Source organism: Rhopalosiphum padi, chromosome 2 (assembly GCF_020882245.1).
Source record: "Rhopalosiphum padi isolate XX-2018 chromosome 2, ASM2088224v1, whole genome shotgun sequence".
NCBI lineage: Eukaryota > Metazoa > Arthropoda > Insecta > Hemiptera > Aphididae > Rhopalosiphum > Rhopalosiphum padi.
In genome coordinates, this window is record NC_083598.1 from 4,111,078 (window position 1) to 4,129,583 (window position 18,506).

At 26.7% G+C, this 18,506-nt stretch overlaps 1 protein-coding gene across 1 annotated transcript in view; it reads right to left on the reverse strand.

The window, feature by feature from the left end:
* LOC132919642 (uncharacterized) overlaps positions 1-17,258 on the reverse strand; it is a 99,095-nt gene extending 81,837 nt beyond the window's left edge. Inside the window, exon 1 of the mRNA XM_060981382.1 lies at positions 16,922-17,258. Coding sequence (XP_060837365.1) covers positions 16,922-17,194 — 273 coding nt within the window. The 5' untranslated portion in view covers positions 17,195-17,258. The remainder of the gene's footprint in view (positions 1-16,921) is intronic.
* Positions 17,259-18,506: the final 1,248 nt, after the last annotated feature.

Genomic DNA, 18,506 nt, shown 5'->3' on the forward strand with positions numbered 1-18,506 from the left:
CATTTATAGGTTATAAACAAGTTTTTGCTTCAATAAAAATTGGTGACTTATTCAATAATAAATATGCATATAATTTTTATAATACCCGGCTATAGTATTGATTATTCAGTAATAATTCAATTCTAAATGTTGAATACTGAATAAGACACACATCCCAACAGAATTCTGAAGTGCCAGCTAGTCAACTGAATGAATTTAATATTCAATTGTTTTCAACCCTAATCAATTTACGATAGTATGCGATCAAACGTCCTGCTCACAGGTATTATTTATAATCCTAAAATGGAATATACCTATTATAAAATTATATAACTAATACAATAATGTGATATATACAGATTACAGACCCATTAATACAATAGCAAATAGACTAAAATAATAATAACTCAATTATGAATTAATAATATAATATTTTTATGTAAAATATGTTCTATAACAAGTTACATCCAATCATTTATATAAACTAACATAAGAAATAAGTACCAAACTATTAAGAGTTTTATATTATTTTGAGATACACAAATGTATAAAGATAAGTAAATATAGTTTTAATAAAAATATCAGAATCAATCAAATAAACAATTCTAGCCAAACCGTTTATTAAATACAACAAACTAGCCACGGCTGCAACAAAATTAAATTGTAATCAAAAACTTTCGCCAGACAAAAATTCACTATAAACCCGTTTTTTACACAATGCGATGTGTTCGGACGTACACGCGAGATTTGCAATTTTCAAACCAGCGGGTCACGTAGTTTATGCACTTAATATTATCATAACTAGTCTATTTTTATATACAACTCGAACCAATTGCGTGTATATAAATAAAAGGAAAAAAACTGCGATTTTAAAACGTGGTGCGGCGTTTAATTCGTAAAAATACATCGGACCAGACTGATGCTAGTGGCATTATATTTTCCTACACGATATTCAAGGCCAAACGTGCACGATAGTGTGTGTATGTGTGTGTGCGTGTAATACACGAATTCGCAATAAATTTAACACCCCCGTAAAATGTACGCGTGGCACAGAGGAATACCACATAATATTGTAACTATGTCAAGCTACGTCATCGCCGCCTGAAAACGTCTCAAGGCCCGTCTGGATAGTATTTAAATGTTTAGAGAAGATGTGGAGAGGAAAGAAAAAAACCGCTCGCGTAATTTACATGCGGTTTGCGGGGTAAACGAATTTTTTTTCAGCTACGGCCATTGAAATAATATATCTCGATTTTTACGCGAGAAAAAATGTAGAATTTTTTATTTATTACGATTATCATTTTTTTTCTCCAACTAAAAACTTATCCCCCACATCGCGAACGTATGCAAATTACTAATATACAGTGACGTGCGCGCTCGTTCGAAAGATCATGGCCAACGGCTGGCCTGTGCATTACAAACAACCGTTGTAGCCGCCGCCGATTTCGTAACAAGAGGTAGGAGCCGGGAGGGAAATCGGACGCGAGTACAATTTTCTGCGACGAACGTGTGATAACGGTTCAACCGTATACATCGAGAAATATTAACCCTTTATTTTTTTTTCAAAACTAATAAACGGGAGAAAATATATTTTTAAACAATTACTAATAACAATAATATAATTGATAGCGTTGCAAATAAGTTTTAATATTATACAAGCGCCTATATATTATAATATTTGTACATGGTTAAGTAGTATATTATAAGCAATATATATATATATATATATATTAGTTCCTCGAGGTTATTCACCTGCACCGCCGCACTATGGAAATTATTTCCAAGTCGGTGTTCCCCCTCTTTGCGAGACGGTACATATATTTTAATGACATTTTTTTTTGTACATTATTAACGGAGGAGTCTTACTTAAACGAAACAACCACTGGCAAACGATCTCGGTTTCATATAATTAGTACCACATTGATCCTTACTCCGGTATTAGATATAACAGAGTATAGTAGCAACACATCACTGCACAGCTGGTCTCAACTCTCATTTTATGATCATACATGGCATTTGAATTAATTACTACTCGGATTTTTGTCATATCCCACATGGTTAGTAAAAATAAAAATCTTTGAAAATTAGGTATTTTCTTTATTTAACTTTAGTAAAAACCAAAAATCAATCTATTTTAAAATTGTTCAATTTATACGATTTTTATAACTACCAGTCACAGTTGTTTTTATTATGTCTGCCCTAAAATTAGAGATTTTTATTATACTTATGGACAATTTTACAATATTCTGACTCCCCATTCTAAAACTAATAAATAAATGAATAAATTTACTCTGCAATAAACAAAAGTTAAATTAACTTTTCTTTACACTAATTTTAAAAGAATTTAGTATTTGAAAACTATAAATGAAAACTCTCAATAAAAAATAATAATAATTTTTAAACCTAAATAAACAAATACTATCCATTTATGTAGGTCATGTAAAAATTAAGATATGAAAAACACATTAAATATAGGTATACGTTCAATAGATACCTAGGTATAATATATATGTTGGAAAATATTAACAGAGTATAGTATAGACAACAGTCGCCTTCACACATACACACACTCACTTCGTTGGTATTTTTTTTTTTTAATCATTCAGTGATAAAAGAAAATAATGCATTACGATGATTCGAGGTATTTTTACTGGCTGGTCCGTGGCTGTAACTGCAATTTAGATTAAGCGCCACACCGTGTCACCGTTTATAGCAGTAGTAATGAATTGTCGGTAGTCTGTACTTGCGGGTGAAAAGTAGTCCGCGGGGTTCCTAAATAACATTCGACTAAATTTGGTTTGGAATGTAACACATGCGTGTCGGTGATGTCAAGTGTGTGAAAACACACAGAATTTATTGTTAAAACGAAAACGAGAACCCATGAAGTACACAACATATTTGGGTACAAACTACAATCGCGTTTGAACGTGATTTGAGAGAAAATTTAACAGTTCGCGAAGTTTAACGTACGACGTTGTGTTGACGAATGGGAGAAAAAAATTCCAATTTACATACAACAGCCCCGCGTATACAGGTATATTCGAGTGTAACCATTTACGCTATACTGTACAAGGCTAATATCGGTCACTGACTGTATACGCGATTCGTACAATATTAACTGGTTTTAAACAGAAAACAATAACATAATATAAATCAGCATTACAGTTGTTTAAATGTGTAGCCTCTCAGAAGTAAAATTGGACCAACTTCCGGCTAACAAAAGAAGTTTAATAATGTCTTATTGAAGGGTATAACTGGTGATTCTTGAATAATAAAATGGTTCTCAATGACATATTCTTAAACGTTTTAAGAACCATTTAATAAATGCACATATTAGGTACGTAGTTATTATTGACTTGAACAAAACTGAAACAATTTATTAGCAGTTCACATTAATAAATACACGCAAGAAAGACGAAAGTACGGTATTTCAGTGTGTACACACACTCAAAAGTGAGCATTAACTAGTTAAAAAGTTAAAGTTAAGTTAAAAAATTATTTTTTTAGCTTTTTAACTTAACTAGTTAGTTTATTTTCTAATCAACTCATGAACTTAATTAGTTTAATTTACAATTGAAATAACTTAGCTTTTCTCAGTTGATTTTAAAAAAATCAATCAAGTTAAAACTTTGAAATTTTTCGTTTATACGTAAATATTACTATATTAGTATAAAAAAAAATAATACAATACTATATAACACAAAAATGTCTGTTCTTTTTCTTTACAACAAAATTTTGTATATATTTAAATTAATAAATATTAGTAAAGTAAAAGTAAAAGGGTATATTATATGAGTAAATACAGAGTACATTAATAAAAGTTCAATAAAATTGTTTTTTATAATTTATAAATTAGAAACTAGAAAGACACATTCACTCTTTATGTGATTTACATACTAATTAAATAAAATAGATTAACTTTTTCTAAACTGAGTTAATATTTTTCTCCATATTAACTTATCGAGTTAAATTTATAATTTGTTAACTGTTAACTTTTAACTTATCGATCTTGTATCCTCTTAACTTAACTTAACTTGAGTTAATTATTTCCATTAACTTTCCCACCTTTGCACACACGAAGGTACCTACATTAAATTTATATTAATATAAATTTAAAAAATAGGTGTCACCCTGTACTAAAAAAAAATGTATACATATCCTTAATATTATGTACGAAGATTTTCAGTATCGACTAAGTAGCTAGTAAATACCTAAATAAATGTATACTCAAAATTATGAAAACTTTCAAAGTAAATAATAGGTATTTATAAATACCGTAATACGTAAGAAATTACTCATGACTTAAAATTCAAAGAACGTAACATCGAGATTTCTTATCTTCGTATAGCATTAGATTTTTTACAAACTACGTTATAATAATATGTATTACTGATATAAAATTGTTAAATTTTAGGCCAATAAAAGTTTAAAAATTAAAAATAACATTATAGTTAACCATATTTACAATTTATAATTTAATATTTAAGTAAAATAAAAACCTTAATTTTTAAATTGTCAACTACTTTAAATATTGAAGTATGCTATTTTAATAAAATGTATAACTTTCTATATCTGTATATATTTTTAAAAAAGAAAAATTCATATACGCCTTTTCAAACTGTAAAAATACGAAACAACAACAAGTTAACTAAATATATTTGAAAAAAATCTGCCATCTTAACATCTTAGTAAGCTTAACAGTACAATGTTTATGAGTTAAACATTTTACATACATCCACTGTTTTACTCCTGACACAAGCGTAAAATAATTTAAACTAAACATAATCTTATACCAAAAACAGATCGATAGAACAACAAGTTTTAAGGATATATTATAAATAAATAAAATATTAGTTAATCTCGTATTATAACACGATTTTCACAGTTTTTAAAAGGAATATTTAAGTTTATTATAGTAAAATAATATAAATATCATATTATATAATATCATATACAAGTAATATTTAAATATTTACATTTGGTTAAAAATAATAATCATCATAATTTTTATTGGATTTGGTATAATGGTTAATTAGACAATTTGTTATAACAAATATTATCATATGTGTGTACATTGGGAATACAATTAATAAATTATACACAATCATAGTAACTTGTGCAATATTTTATTATACTATATATTAAATGTTTGAAAAACTTTAAAATAAAGAGTTTATAATATAATTCAAATATATGTTATCGTTTGCCATTAAAGTTCAAGTTCAAAATCTTTTGTTATATGATTACTGAATGTGGCAAACATTTTTAATACGAACTACAAGTGCTGATGTACAATATTAAAGCTTCCAAGATATTAAATTTTACGCACTATAATTTATATGTTCATATCTATTATTTATAGCCATATTATTTTACTGTATCATTTGTTGTACTATACATTTTACCATTTTCAAATAAAATATTTTACCAGTAACCATTTAAATATTGTTTAAAAAGATACTTTTGAATACATTATTGTAAATGTTTTATACTTGATATACAATTTATTATAAATCAAGAATATTAAAATTAATGAAACAGATATTTCAATCACTTGTACCTATCACTATAAAGTATCTACTTTCTATGTAACATGTATTGACAAAAAGTCTTTCCAGTTATCTATATAAATTACAAGGTAAATAAAACGAATCCACATTTAAATTTTCACATAAATCAAATTATTGTATTGTTTTTATTTCAAATTATAGTAATGAAATATGCGGTAGGTATTAAACATATTGTTCTGTAATTACGTATTAACAACAGCCAAGCATATATTGTAATAGAAGACTAAAGTAAACCAATGTAGTTTAAGAGTATATAATCACAGTTGGGGATATCATTTCAAGGTCGGAGTGCATAACATACAAATACCTAAAACTAAACTTAATACGAGTAATTGATAAATATAATTATTATTCAATATTAATATTATTGCTCATTAGTCATTACCTCATTATAATTAAAATTTGCATAATAAAATTCATTTATAGCTGCAAATATTAATTACATTTATTGTTAACTCATTTAATTTACTTAAAATTAAAAATGCATATGAACATTATTTATACATGTTATTAATCAGTAAAGTATAAATGAGTAATGGCTATCTTTATATATATATATAAATATATTTTTTAAATACCAAAAAACAAATTGTTAATCAATGGTTCAATAGAAAATATGTAATACGATTTCATATTTTTTCATAACGCTGACTTAAGAATTGAAACAAATCGTTTTTATATTAATTCCTAATTTAATACAGTACAAAACTCCAACTCAATAAAAATATTACAGAACTTTAAAATGAGTTTCTTAAAAATTCAATCAATTTCAAATACATGAAAAACAAATTTTAATTTTGTTATTATTCAAAAGATAATATTTTAAATAGGTAAGCAAATAATATAAAAGTTGTATTATTGGAGAAAAATAAAATCAACAAATCGTGTAACCTTATTTAAATACCTACATAATAACATTTTATAATAAAATGTAGTAGCCTATTATTTAAGAAACAGGGAGTAGAACAAAATATTTTTGGTGCCAACAAACGCTATTGAATGAGTAGAAAAATTCAAATTTTTGGTAGGTATACAATTCTTTACTAAAATAGTCTAAAATCTGGACATTATGTTAAAATATCCATAAATACGATACGGCGTGTCAGTGAAAGAGGGGAGTTATAGGTCGGTGGCTTAATAGCAATGATTCTTTTCTTTTTTTATAAACGGTCGTAAATACGCAACGCTGTTGGCCTTGGTGTTTACTAGACCTATATATACACAAATATAAAATATGTATACACAATAAAAGGGTGAAAAATTGAACAGAAAAAAAGACAAGCACTAACTAAGTGATAGTGGGAGAGAAGCGTCTGTATACGCATAAGGCCAAGGTCCATATACGATGTATGAGAGAATCACAAAAACGATGAACGATACGTATTTTGATAATAATATACAATATATAGATAGACATTTCACTTTCAGACAGGTTTTAAACGTGACTTAAGTTCAAACTTCCATGGTTCACATATTATTAGGAAAAATGTGCACAGCGTAGGTAATAAATATTTACGCATATATACACATACGAGTAAAGGTATAGTATATAGATAAATAATGTATACCAATATAGTTTTATTTTTATTCACTAATTTTCAATTTACCGTTATTGCTAGACAGCGAATTATATTCAAATACATACGAAGTGCGTACATCCATTTTTGAAGGACACGATTCTATTTTTTTTTTTTTTTTACTGGCGCCATACTCTAATCGCCCAGACTTAGATAATAGAAAAAAAAACACTTGGATTGGCAACAAAAAACGCATGTTACAGGTCAAGTACACATATGCTATTCGGAAGTAGCAATTCACCAGAACAAGTGGAGTATCCAAAATAATAACATTAATTTTGGTTAAGATTACCTATGAGGCTGACTAACAGGTACAATTAAAATGTTTTTTGTTTTTCGTACTTATTTATTTATAAATTAAATTACAATTTTTATATTTAAAACGCCACACGTATGAATAATTTTAAAAATTATTCGAGGTAAATACGGTAAAAAAAAAACAATAACACATACTTGGGGTTGTCTTTTTCCGAACTCAATTTGTAATACCTAACTCGCACAAGAAATTGTTAATAATATACAATTATGTACATACTTGCGCTGCGTTTGAATAAGTTAAAATAGAAATATAGTTTAAACAAAATACAAATTAATAACGTAAATGTAAATAACCAAAGGATACACTACCCTTTCAAAATAAATATAAACAAATTAATATGATTTTTCAAATAAAAAAAATGTCAACACTGGAAGTAATTTATGTGGTGATTATAGTTGTATAGTATCTCACGTACTTTTAACAGCATAGTAATAAACAATCAATTGGAAAATTTTAAAAATAAATTTTGTTAATACTAAGTAGGTAGTAAGTAGAAACTTTTTTATTCTTTTATATATAAATACATATTTATTTTTATTTCCAGTATTGAATAAATTCAACCAGTATTAATCGATTAACAATTTAACATTTATATGAAGCAACCATACGTAAAATATAATTAACTAAATAAATAATGATAAAAACAAAACTAACGAGAAAAGAGATTAAAAAAAAACATACATTAATATGTTAGTCATTTATAAGTCACTATAAATTATACAACGTTAAATTTCCGAGATCAACCATATAAAATTGAGAAATAGTCTATTAAGTCTCAAAAGAAAGATTGAAAAAGATCAAAACTTTGATAGATGTATAAAAATCTTATCAAAGCTGTAAACTACAGGTATTTTATGATTTACTTCATAGAATCATAAAAATAAATGAACCAGATATGATTCCTTCCAGGTACGATGTTCTCAATGAGTTCCGAAACTACTCAACCGATTTTGATGAAATTATGATCAATGTGTGTAATTTTGTCTTCGTCATAACTTCATGAGATATGATAGTTTTTATTCCGATTAATGACCTCAATATTATATTACCTCTTCATTATGTTTAGGACTGCGCGACTATTTAATTGATTATTTGAATAACAGATTATATTTTTAACGAATGATACATAATCGGTTAATCGATTGAAAAAATGCAACACTGGGCGGGACATATATGTAAAGTTGATGTCGGAAATATCATCTATACACAAAATCAGAAAACAAAACAAATATTTAATCCTCACACTAAATTTTAGCATTAGGCCAAGGTGTATTTAAATACACCTTGCATTAGGCAATCAAACTTAACATGGATGCATTTTGTACGGGCAACGAAGTGCGCGAGTACAGCTAGTTTTTGTAATTTGTGTAAAATACATAATAATATATATTTATTTCACTAAATTTTAGATTCTGAACAAAGCACAAAATATGTTAATTTTATAACCTTTGTTGTCTATCATCACGTTTTAGAAAGGGAAATTTTATCTAGAAACATCGTATGTTTTTCCAGCAATCTGTAGTTTGTACTATTTGAGGTCAAAAATAGATCATTTCCAATACTTTTCTAAGTAATTATGAATTATGATTAATGAAATACAGCGAGTTAAAGTGGCTCAAAATGCTTGTGTTTGTGATTCGAAAAGAAAAAAGATAATTGGAGAGACTTTAAATACTTATCATTTTATATGCCTACATAATTTAGTTTTCAAAATATTTTGACTGTTTTAATCTATTTATTTTCTAGGTTATATTATAAAGATTTGATAATTTTTAGTTTTTTAAATTATTAAATATATTAATCATTCTTGATACACCTAGTAAATAACAATATTATAATATATTAATAGGTATGTCGATTAATAGAAATCAGAGCCGTGTCTAATGGGGTGGGGGGCAAAGGAGGCAACTGCCCCCAAAGTTATAATTTTCATATATTAAGAACGGCGTCAACTATTTTTAGTGCCAATAATCTATTATTTGAAAAAACGATGTTGCCCCTGACGTCTCTTAATCTGTCGCTAACAGAAATAGTTTGAATAATTACATAATACTAATTATATAATAAGATAAACCAATAGTTACCTCCAATTAATTTAGATTCTAATATTTATGACAACTACAAGCAATTAACAACGTATTATCTCCTCTGAAGAATTTTAACGTTATATTCATCATACAAAATAGGCACAAATTAAAAGTAAAACAAATAAGTCATTGTAATTGATATGTAATATTTTTTATGATCAATAATAACCTCAATCAATAACAAATTCTAAAAGTTTATTAAAATATTTTTGAATTAAATGTCAATTAATTCATTTAAAATTGCATAAATAAAATATATAATATTGTGATAGTATAATAATACTATACAATACGATATTATGAATATATATATATAAACATAGTATACTTCGATTTCATAAAAAAAATGTTGCCATATTTAAAACTATATTAAATTGTAAATAATATTATAATATTGCATATTTGTTTTTACTTCTTAATAAAAAGACCAATTCAAATTCCCATTAAGTATGGCGATCAAACAAGTATCATGAAAGATTTTTCTATGTATTTTGTTTACGCAGGACACAATGTTAACAAAACATAGATAGGACCTTACAGATGATTAAAAAAAAGCAAAAACACAAAATGAAAGAGAAAAAGTTCTGAAAATACCATTAATACGTATAGCAGTATCCAACAATGCTGTGTGCTCGGGGCTTATCTTGAAAAAATATTGTATATAATAAAGAAATGGAGCCCTCGTTATAACAACAGGCGAAAAAACCGGTTTCCCAGTATTCAGCCACAGCACTCAATAGAAACGCCGAAAACCGGCAGGCGATATTTCTTGGGTTTGTAGTTATTTTTTTTTCTGTCGCATAAGGACTATAGGCTATTATTTCTTCAACAAATAAATCACGAGGGATCATATGGAGCGTGGTAAATTTCGTGGAAGAATAGGAACACAGATTTTTCGAGGGGAACGCGATTCTATATCGCCAATAAATAAAAATAATTGGATTTTGCAAATAAAATATTTAAAATATATGTAAATAATATGACTATATTATATTTAAAACGGCGCCAATAAAATTGATTCAACAATAGTAAATATTTACTTTGAAGATCTATAAAATAAAAATATATTAGTTTTAATAACTCAAAAACTGCAAAATAATTATAAAATATTTTTATTTATTTATTTACGTTTATGTAAACACTTACACAATTACGCAAGTACTACTTAGTAAAATTTAGCAAGTCAACATATTTTATAAATAAATAATTTCTTATTATGAATAGAACGGAGAAATAAGTATCTAATTAATGACACAATAATTTATTATAGGTAGGTAGTGCTTTAGTAGAAACATCGCTTCTAACTAGTCTTCAATAAGTAAATTAAAAATTATTATATTTTAATTTAAATTCTCATATGTTTTTATTTATTTATAATTGTAAAAACTAAATAACAATTTAGCTATTTCTAAGTCATATATAATCCCTTCCTTGTACTCATATTTTAATTTGTATTTGACATTAATATTTATACGTTTTAAAATAATAATGGCATGTATTATAATTTATAAATTTATAATAATACATAATATACATTAATATTGATTAATATTTTTAAGTGTTTAAATAAAATACGACATAAAGTTGCATTATTTTTAATTTAGTTTGTAGTTATTAGTTATATTCGTTAAATAAGTAATACCTACGTAATCTGTTTTGTATTTCTATTCATAAAAATTATTTTTTGGATACACAAAATGTACTTAAAACAATTCAAACAAAGAATATATTTAAATTATTAGTTATGAATCACACCGTACGTCAATATTTGGTTATAAAAAAAAAAAAAACAGAATTTAGTAATAAAAAAAAACTAATTTGCATATTTAGGTCACATACACACTATTGTCTATTTAGGCATACAAAAAAACAATTATAAAATTGCATTTATTTTTTATATTAATAATATTATTGAAATAATTAAAAAACATCCAAATGCTATGACATAAAATGTAATTAAAAATTAATACATAAAAATAAAATATACAACAGAACATTTATTGAGATAAATATTAAAATAAATGGAACTCATAAAAATATGAAGTCATTGTTATCATGTAGTTTAAATCACTTACGCATAATAATAGATTACAAGAATAAAATAAATATGAACCCTTTACCATATCCTTGAAAATAAGAAACAGGATTATGTTATAAAACTTAAGCTGGCTAATATAAAATACGTAGTAAAATTGTTTCAAAAAGGTGCACTACCCTGGTTAGGTAAGATTTACTTCAAAATTAATCGTTCACAAAAAAAAATGAAACTGAAAGATTCAAAGTAATTTCCTATACATACTGTTATATAATATATGAAGAAGAAACAATATTCTACTTCATGCGATATAGTATATAAAATGATTGTGATTAACAAAAAATTGATATATTCAAAAGACAGATATGTAAATTGATGTATATACACGTCCAATATAATATACTTATATTCTGTTGAATAGGTGTTGAATCGTATACCAGCATATTATCTTTGATTCCCTAGGGTACTTGGATATAGGATAAAAGAAACAAGAATTTCTCGTTTTACGTCATTCATATTATGCAATTTCATTCAAAACGCGGCAAGGTCATAAATATACTTTGACATCTAGTAAAACTGAATTATACAACAGGGAACACATATTTAACACCAATAGTTGATTTTAATATGTACAATACTAATAATGTCATTAGAAGATCTATAAAAAGAAAAATTATACAGGATAAATCTAGTACCGTAAAACATTGTTTTTGAAAATATTTTTTTCATAATTCATGTCAAACGTTTTTAAAAAAATATATATTTTAGCCTTTTTATGATTTTCATTTTTTAACTTCCTTAACATTTTAGATAAAAACATATTATGTATTAACTAATGAAGAAAAAAAAATATGACCCGAAGCGAAATATTTTCTGTGTATTGCGATTGACAAAAAAATTCGAGTAGGTACTTATTATGTTTAAAACATTAAATTATTTAAAGTTTAGACGAGCTGGGTGGAGTAACAGAGATACATAAAAATATTCTGCTTCAAAGTATGAAACTAAAGTTGTTATTTAAAAATAAGAAAAATTTTAAAATTGTTTACGATACAAAATAGTATAATATATAAGTACATTGTTTTCAAATATATGTTAAATAATTGAGTACTTTACGTTAAAATAATCATACTATATAAAAAGGACCTAGATGTCTTCATTTTATCAAATTCAAAAAACAAGAATCGTCGTTTGTCAAAAAGAACTATTTTTCAATAGAAATAAATTTGTGATATTGTCTTATTTATTTCCTATACAGCTCGAAATCAAAATTTTTCTCTTTCAAAGATTTTATGATAATGTTTAGTGTTCTATTTTTGCCTCTACAAACGTGTGGGCTCTGCACATATATATATAATGCAAGCAGACATTTACAAACGGCTAATTATGAATAAAATATAATGTACACGTTTAACTGCCTAACATGTGATGTGTAACTGTGTGTGTGTGTGTGTGTGTGTACGGTACTGCATGTTATTTGTATTTTTGTTATATGGTCACCACAATCATAAAAAACAAATATTGCGCACATGGATATTATATTATATTAACTACTGATTTCCCTTCTTGGTGTTCGACTCTACACAATTTAGTTAAAACCCGCGACCCAAAAGTAACTAAAAACAATATATTGCTCTCTATCATAATATAAATTTTACAGCTATATCAATTATTTATTATAAACAATATTATTAATATCATAATAAAAAGGTAGATAAGTTGATACCTCTGCTGTACATTAAGTGTCGAGTGAGCCATTGTAATGGGTGTGTTCAAATTGAATTCAATGATTTATCATTGTATATCTTCGAAAAACGATTCTAAGCAGATATATCATATATAGATGGCACGGTACTAAGCATATTTAAAATTAAATATGATCAAAATATATGTTCTTTGATATACTTAATTTATTTTACTTTTAGTATTACGGTTGGTTCATTTAATTTTTACAGAAACACGGCATTTATTATATTATTAGAATTTAATTATTACTATGATAATAAATAATAATATATAGGTACGTATTTATACCAAATTATATAGTATATAGTATATACTATTGTTATTAAGTATCGAGTTAATAATACTTTACGGTAAAACAGTATGAATATAAGTTCATAGAATAAATAGGACAAAGGTAATATCTTAATATGAATCTACATATTTTGGAAATGTAGTTGAATAGATATAGGTAATATTCTTCATAATATATGTAAACGTTTTAAATCCCCTCGAATTATGTATTTGAATAATAACAAAATAATTTACATCGTTATAAATAACTATGTTTAATATTTATTTATTTTTTTAGGTCCAATATGAACTACTTATGAGGAATATGATATTAAATTTTCAAACTTTAGCTATAAAAATTTGAAATTTAGGTAATATCTATTTTCTAGAAATACTTAAAATACTTGTACTAGTAATTTTTCGTGGTTCTGATGAAATTTGTAAACATTTGAACTCCAATTGCATCAAAATAATTATACCTATCTTTTAAATAATTGTGTAGAGATATAAGAATAACTTAAAGGGATTTTGTATTAAATTTAAAATATTTCAACCCTGCAAATAATTTTTTATCGTAATTTATAGAAAAAAAATTGAAAATTGAAAATGTCTATGAATAGCTCTAAATAATATAAATATTTTTAAAAATTATAATATGTGTAAGAAACGTAAACATAAACATTTAATTAAAATTTGGTTTTCCGTAAAAATTACCATTTTTTTCTTAAGTTCTTGTTATATTTCCCCGATAGAAAATTACAGGAAATTTTTAATTACAAACTAGATCCAATTTTTTTTATCAGAAACCACCTTCAAAGATAAAAATCTAAGCAATTTTTTCACTATGTCATATACACATCACAGAGTACAGACCGCTTATAGAATCTAAAACCAATAATATTTTAAACTGATGTAACACCTACCTACCTATTTATAAAAATACAGTAAAACTTCCATTTAACGAATTATTTTTGAAAAACCATGACCTTCATTGTTAATCATGCGTAAATTTATCTCTGTATAAAGAATCTGACGTTTCTATGTAACGAATAAATTATTCGATAACAAACCCGTTTTTGTAAACGAAATCGAAACATTTTACGAAAAAAGTACAATTTATAAAAATAATAAATAAACGTCTCGCTAATTATTTCTCAATAATAAATTAAATAGGTAAATATAATAAATATGTAATAAAATAATAAGATTAAATTTATAATATGATATGTATTTGATGTTTATTTTATAATTTTTTAATACAATATACAATATGAAACATGTAATTATGTAAAAAGAAAAATTTGTAATTATATTTAATAAATTCCTCTAAATTACAAATTTTTTTTGTTCCCTGTGCGACTTCGTTAGATGGATGTTTCACTGTATTTTATTATGTTATATAACTAGATATTTATAAGTTTAAACATTTTGAATTTTATTTAAAGTATTTTTTTCAAACATTATTCATCAATAAATAATTAGGTACTGCAATTCGATAAATTTTGGAACAAATTCCATACTTCGGTATTTATAAAAACATTAATAAAAAAACAATAGATACCACCATTTAAAAAAAACTTGTTATGAACAGTAGATGAATAGTGTATTGATATATTTTCGAGATGAAAAAAGAAGAATTTATAATTCAAGGACAAACATAAAAGTTTAATAAATAATTGTAATTACTAATCAGTAAATTAGTAGTCTGATTAAGTTCTTAATATATTATGTAAAGCACTAATAATCATTGAAACGTTGTATACAATTTAAAACAGTATAATAACTCAAGTTAATACCAAATAATAACTCTAAAACAAACCAAAAACTTGAAAAAATTGATATCATATAATACGAATTACCAATGCATTATTCAATAAAAATTCGTTTTAATAAATTACACTATACACAATTTGTTGTGGTACTTTAATAAACTTCAAACCATTATTTTAGAGAAAAAAATGTTCATCACAATATAATAATAATATTCGGTTTCTAAATTAAATAATTATTAGCCACTAGGTCAGGCTTGGCCAGGGCTTAAGCCCAATTCACGTTGTTACAATATAAACTATGCGCTTAAACCTATAGGTATTAACTATGAAGTTTATGGTTAATCAACTTCTATTTAGTTATTACTATAAATTATTACCAAAAACCTAAGAAATAAAAAGCTGACTAAATTATTTTATTTTATCAAATGTATACCTACTACATTCTATACTTATCAACAATGTTTAATTAATATTATTTTTTAATTGAGGAATCACGACAAACCATATTCTACTTGAGACAAATGAAATACAAAGATGTTACTACCAAGCATCTAAAAAATATATTATTATTAATCGAACAGCAAGTCATTGGACGAATGTACGTAATTAAAAAATTCAAAACAAAAAAATGAAACTATTACAAAAATATCTAATTTTGAGCACTAGGTTTATCTCACTGAACCTTGATATAGCATAATTTGGCCATACATTTAACAAAACTAAATTTAACATTTTTAAAAACTAAAATACAAAAGTATTTATTTTTAAATTGTTTACTATTTTTGATTTTCTAGTATTAATCTCATTACTGACTTAACAATCTGAAAAAGGTTTTTTTAATTTCTATACTACTTACATAATAAATTGTGTTCATTATTAAATTATCAACTTCTAACTGAATATAAATATGTAGAAAGTGATTTTGTCAAATGTATTCTTACTTCTTAGGTAGTTTTATTTTTAAATCAAGATCATATATTCCATTTAGTTATCACAAATAATAAGTTTTTAAATTTATTTGGTTCTAACACAGAAGTAACGAAATTCAATTTCTTAAAAAACGTAATATATTTTATTTCCGTGAGTTGGTTGAACAATTTCATTCACAATACCCTCTTATCATCACAATGACCGTTCCGTAGACGAATTATTAAAATATGTAACTACGAAAAACAAACGAATTACGTTATCCGTGTACAGCACATATTTTTTCAACATATCGCATTTAACGTTATCACGATTATCAATAACAATAACAATAATAATATTAATACAAATATTATCTCAGTCACTTCCGAAAACATTCGTAAAGAATTTGATACCCAATGCACAGTCGTTTTCCAATGTCACAGTATACACACCCACACACTTAATACTGTGCGTTATCGAATTTGATGGGGACTTACTTTTCACGAACTATTCGTCGAACAGAAACATAAAAAAATACTTTGGAATCATGGATTTGTAAGTGAGTGCTCAACTACACACCAAAGCATGGGACAAAATGAAATTTTGTCTTATCGACCCAATTTAAAACGAACGGGAAAAACACAACTAGGTACTCACTTGAATTGAATCGGCTGATACGACTTCGCCGCCCAGCTCCTGAGCTAGTCTCACACCGAGTTTCGTTTTCCCCGTGCCCGTACACCCCACGACGGCAAACAGCGGTCGGTCCTTTAGGCTCTTCAAATCCATTTCCTGGCAGCCGAGACGAAACGAGAAACGAGTACGGCACGACGACGATGACGACGCGAATCCCGAATTTTGGGCCGCGGTGGCGGTAAACGGGATGAAATTATTACCTTTCGGATTCGCGAAAATCTTTTTCCAAAACATAACATAACCTCAAACACGTGCGATGTCGTTATCGCGTCGTTATCACGGACGTCTGACTCGGCGGCGATGAGGTCCGATGCGATGCACTCGGGTCGGCCTCGCTGGACGTTAGGTTGGCAGCCTGCGCCACCGCCGACCGATCACGCACTCACGCGATCCCCCACAATGCGCCGCCCGAATTTACAAACGCCGCCGGTTGTTCCCGCGCAATCCGCAGTCCGTACTACGATCCATGTACGTCCTGCCGCTTTATGTTTTATTCAAATCATTTGCGGTCTAAGATTTTTAAATTAAGGGTAATGTTCGTACACTGTATGCTATCGGTACAAACCACATTCTCTCCCGCTCACACTCTCTTTCCCTCTCATTGAGGTAAGGGTCGACGGAGCTCATAATATTATTATCGTTGTTATTATTTAAGTCTCGGACATTATATGCCTATAAATATTTACCGTAGGTATACATGCACCGCCCAAGACCCGTAGCCGTCAGTACAACATAAATATACGGTCCCAAATGGTCATGACGTGCACACAGAAATTATTTACACACAAATACTTTTGTAGAATTTAAATTAACAATTGTCGGTGGCCGTCAAGGTGGATATTCTCCTCCGATATAATTCACACGGACAGCTCCCCCGTATTGTGAAGTGATAACTATATAGTCATATAGACTGCAGTATAGTATATTATAAAAACGCATAATAATATATTCGTACGAACTCAATACAAATTACATTACAAAGTGTTTTTTGTGTTACAAATGTATTACTGAAAATGTGTACTTGCCAATGATTTTATTTTATTTATTTTTTGTTCACTTAAACGTATTTACGTACCTTACACACATTATCTGGATTATAGATATTTCATTTTTTAAATAAATATAATTACTTAATTCAAGTCATTATTTCGATTATATATATCATTTTGCATATTACAATATATCACATTATCACATCCAATAAACGATACTACGACCTAATCAATCTTCCAATATTTTAATATTATCGACAACAATACGTTAATATATTATTATTATAATACGTGGTTTATTTCCATTGCTATTAAACTAACGGATGCGGCAATGTATAAAAATCTGTTAATTAACACAACTGATGTCTAATTCCATTATTATATTTGTTAACTGTAATTTCATCATTACATCTCTTTTCGCTCTCGTTTAATTGCTTATTTCTTTATTGCTGTTTGAGTGAGAACACTGAGACCATCGTTACTATCTCCATAATGTTGGCCAAAAAGCGTATGTTCAGTGAAGTTAGGAATGCATTATCCACATGCTTAATATC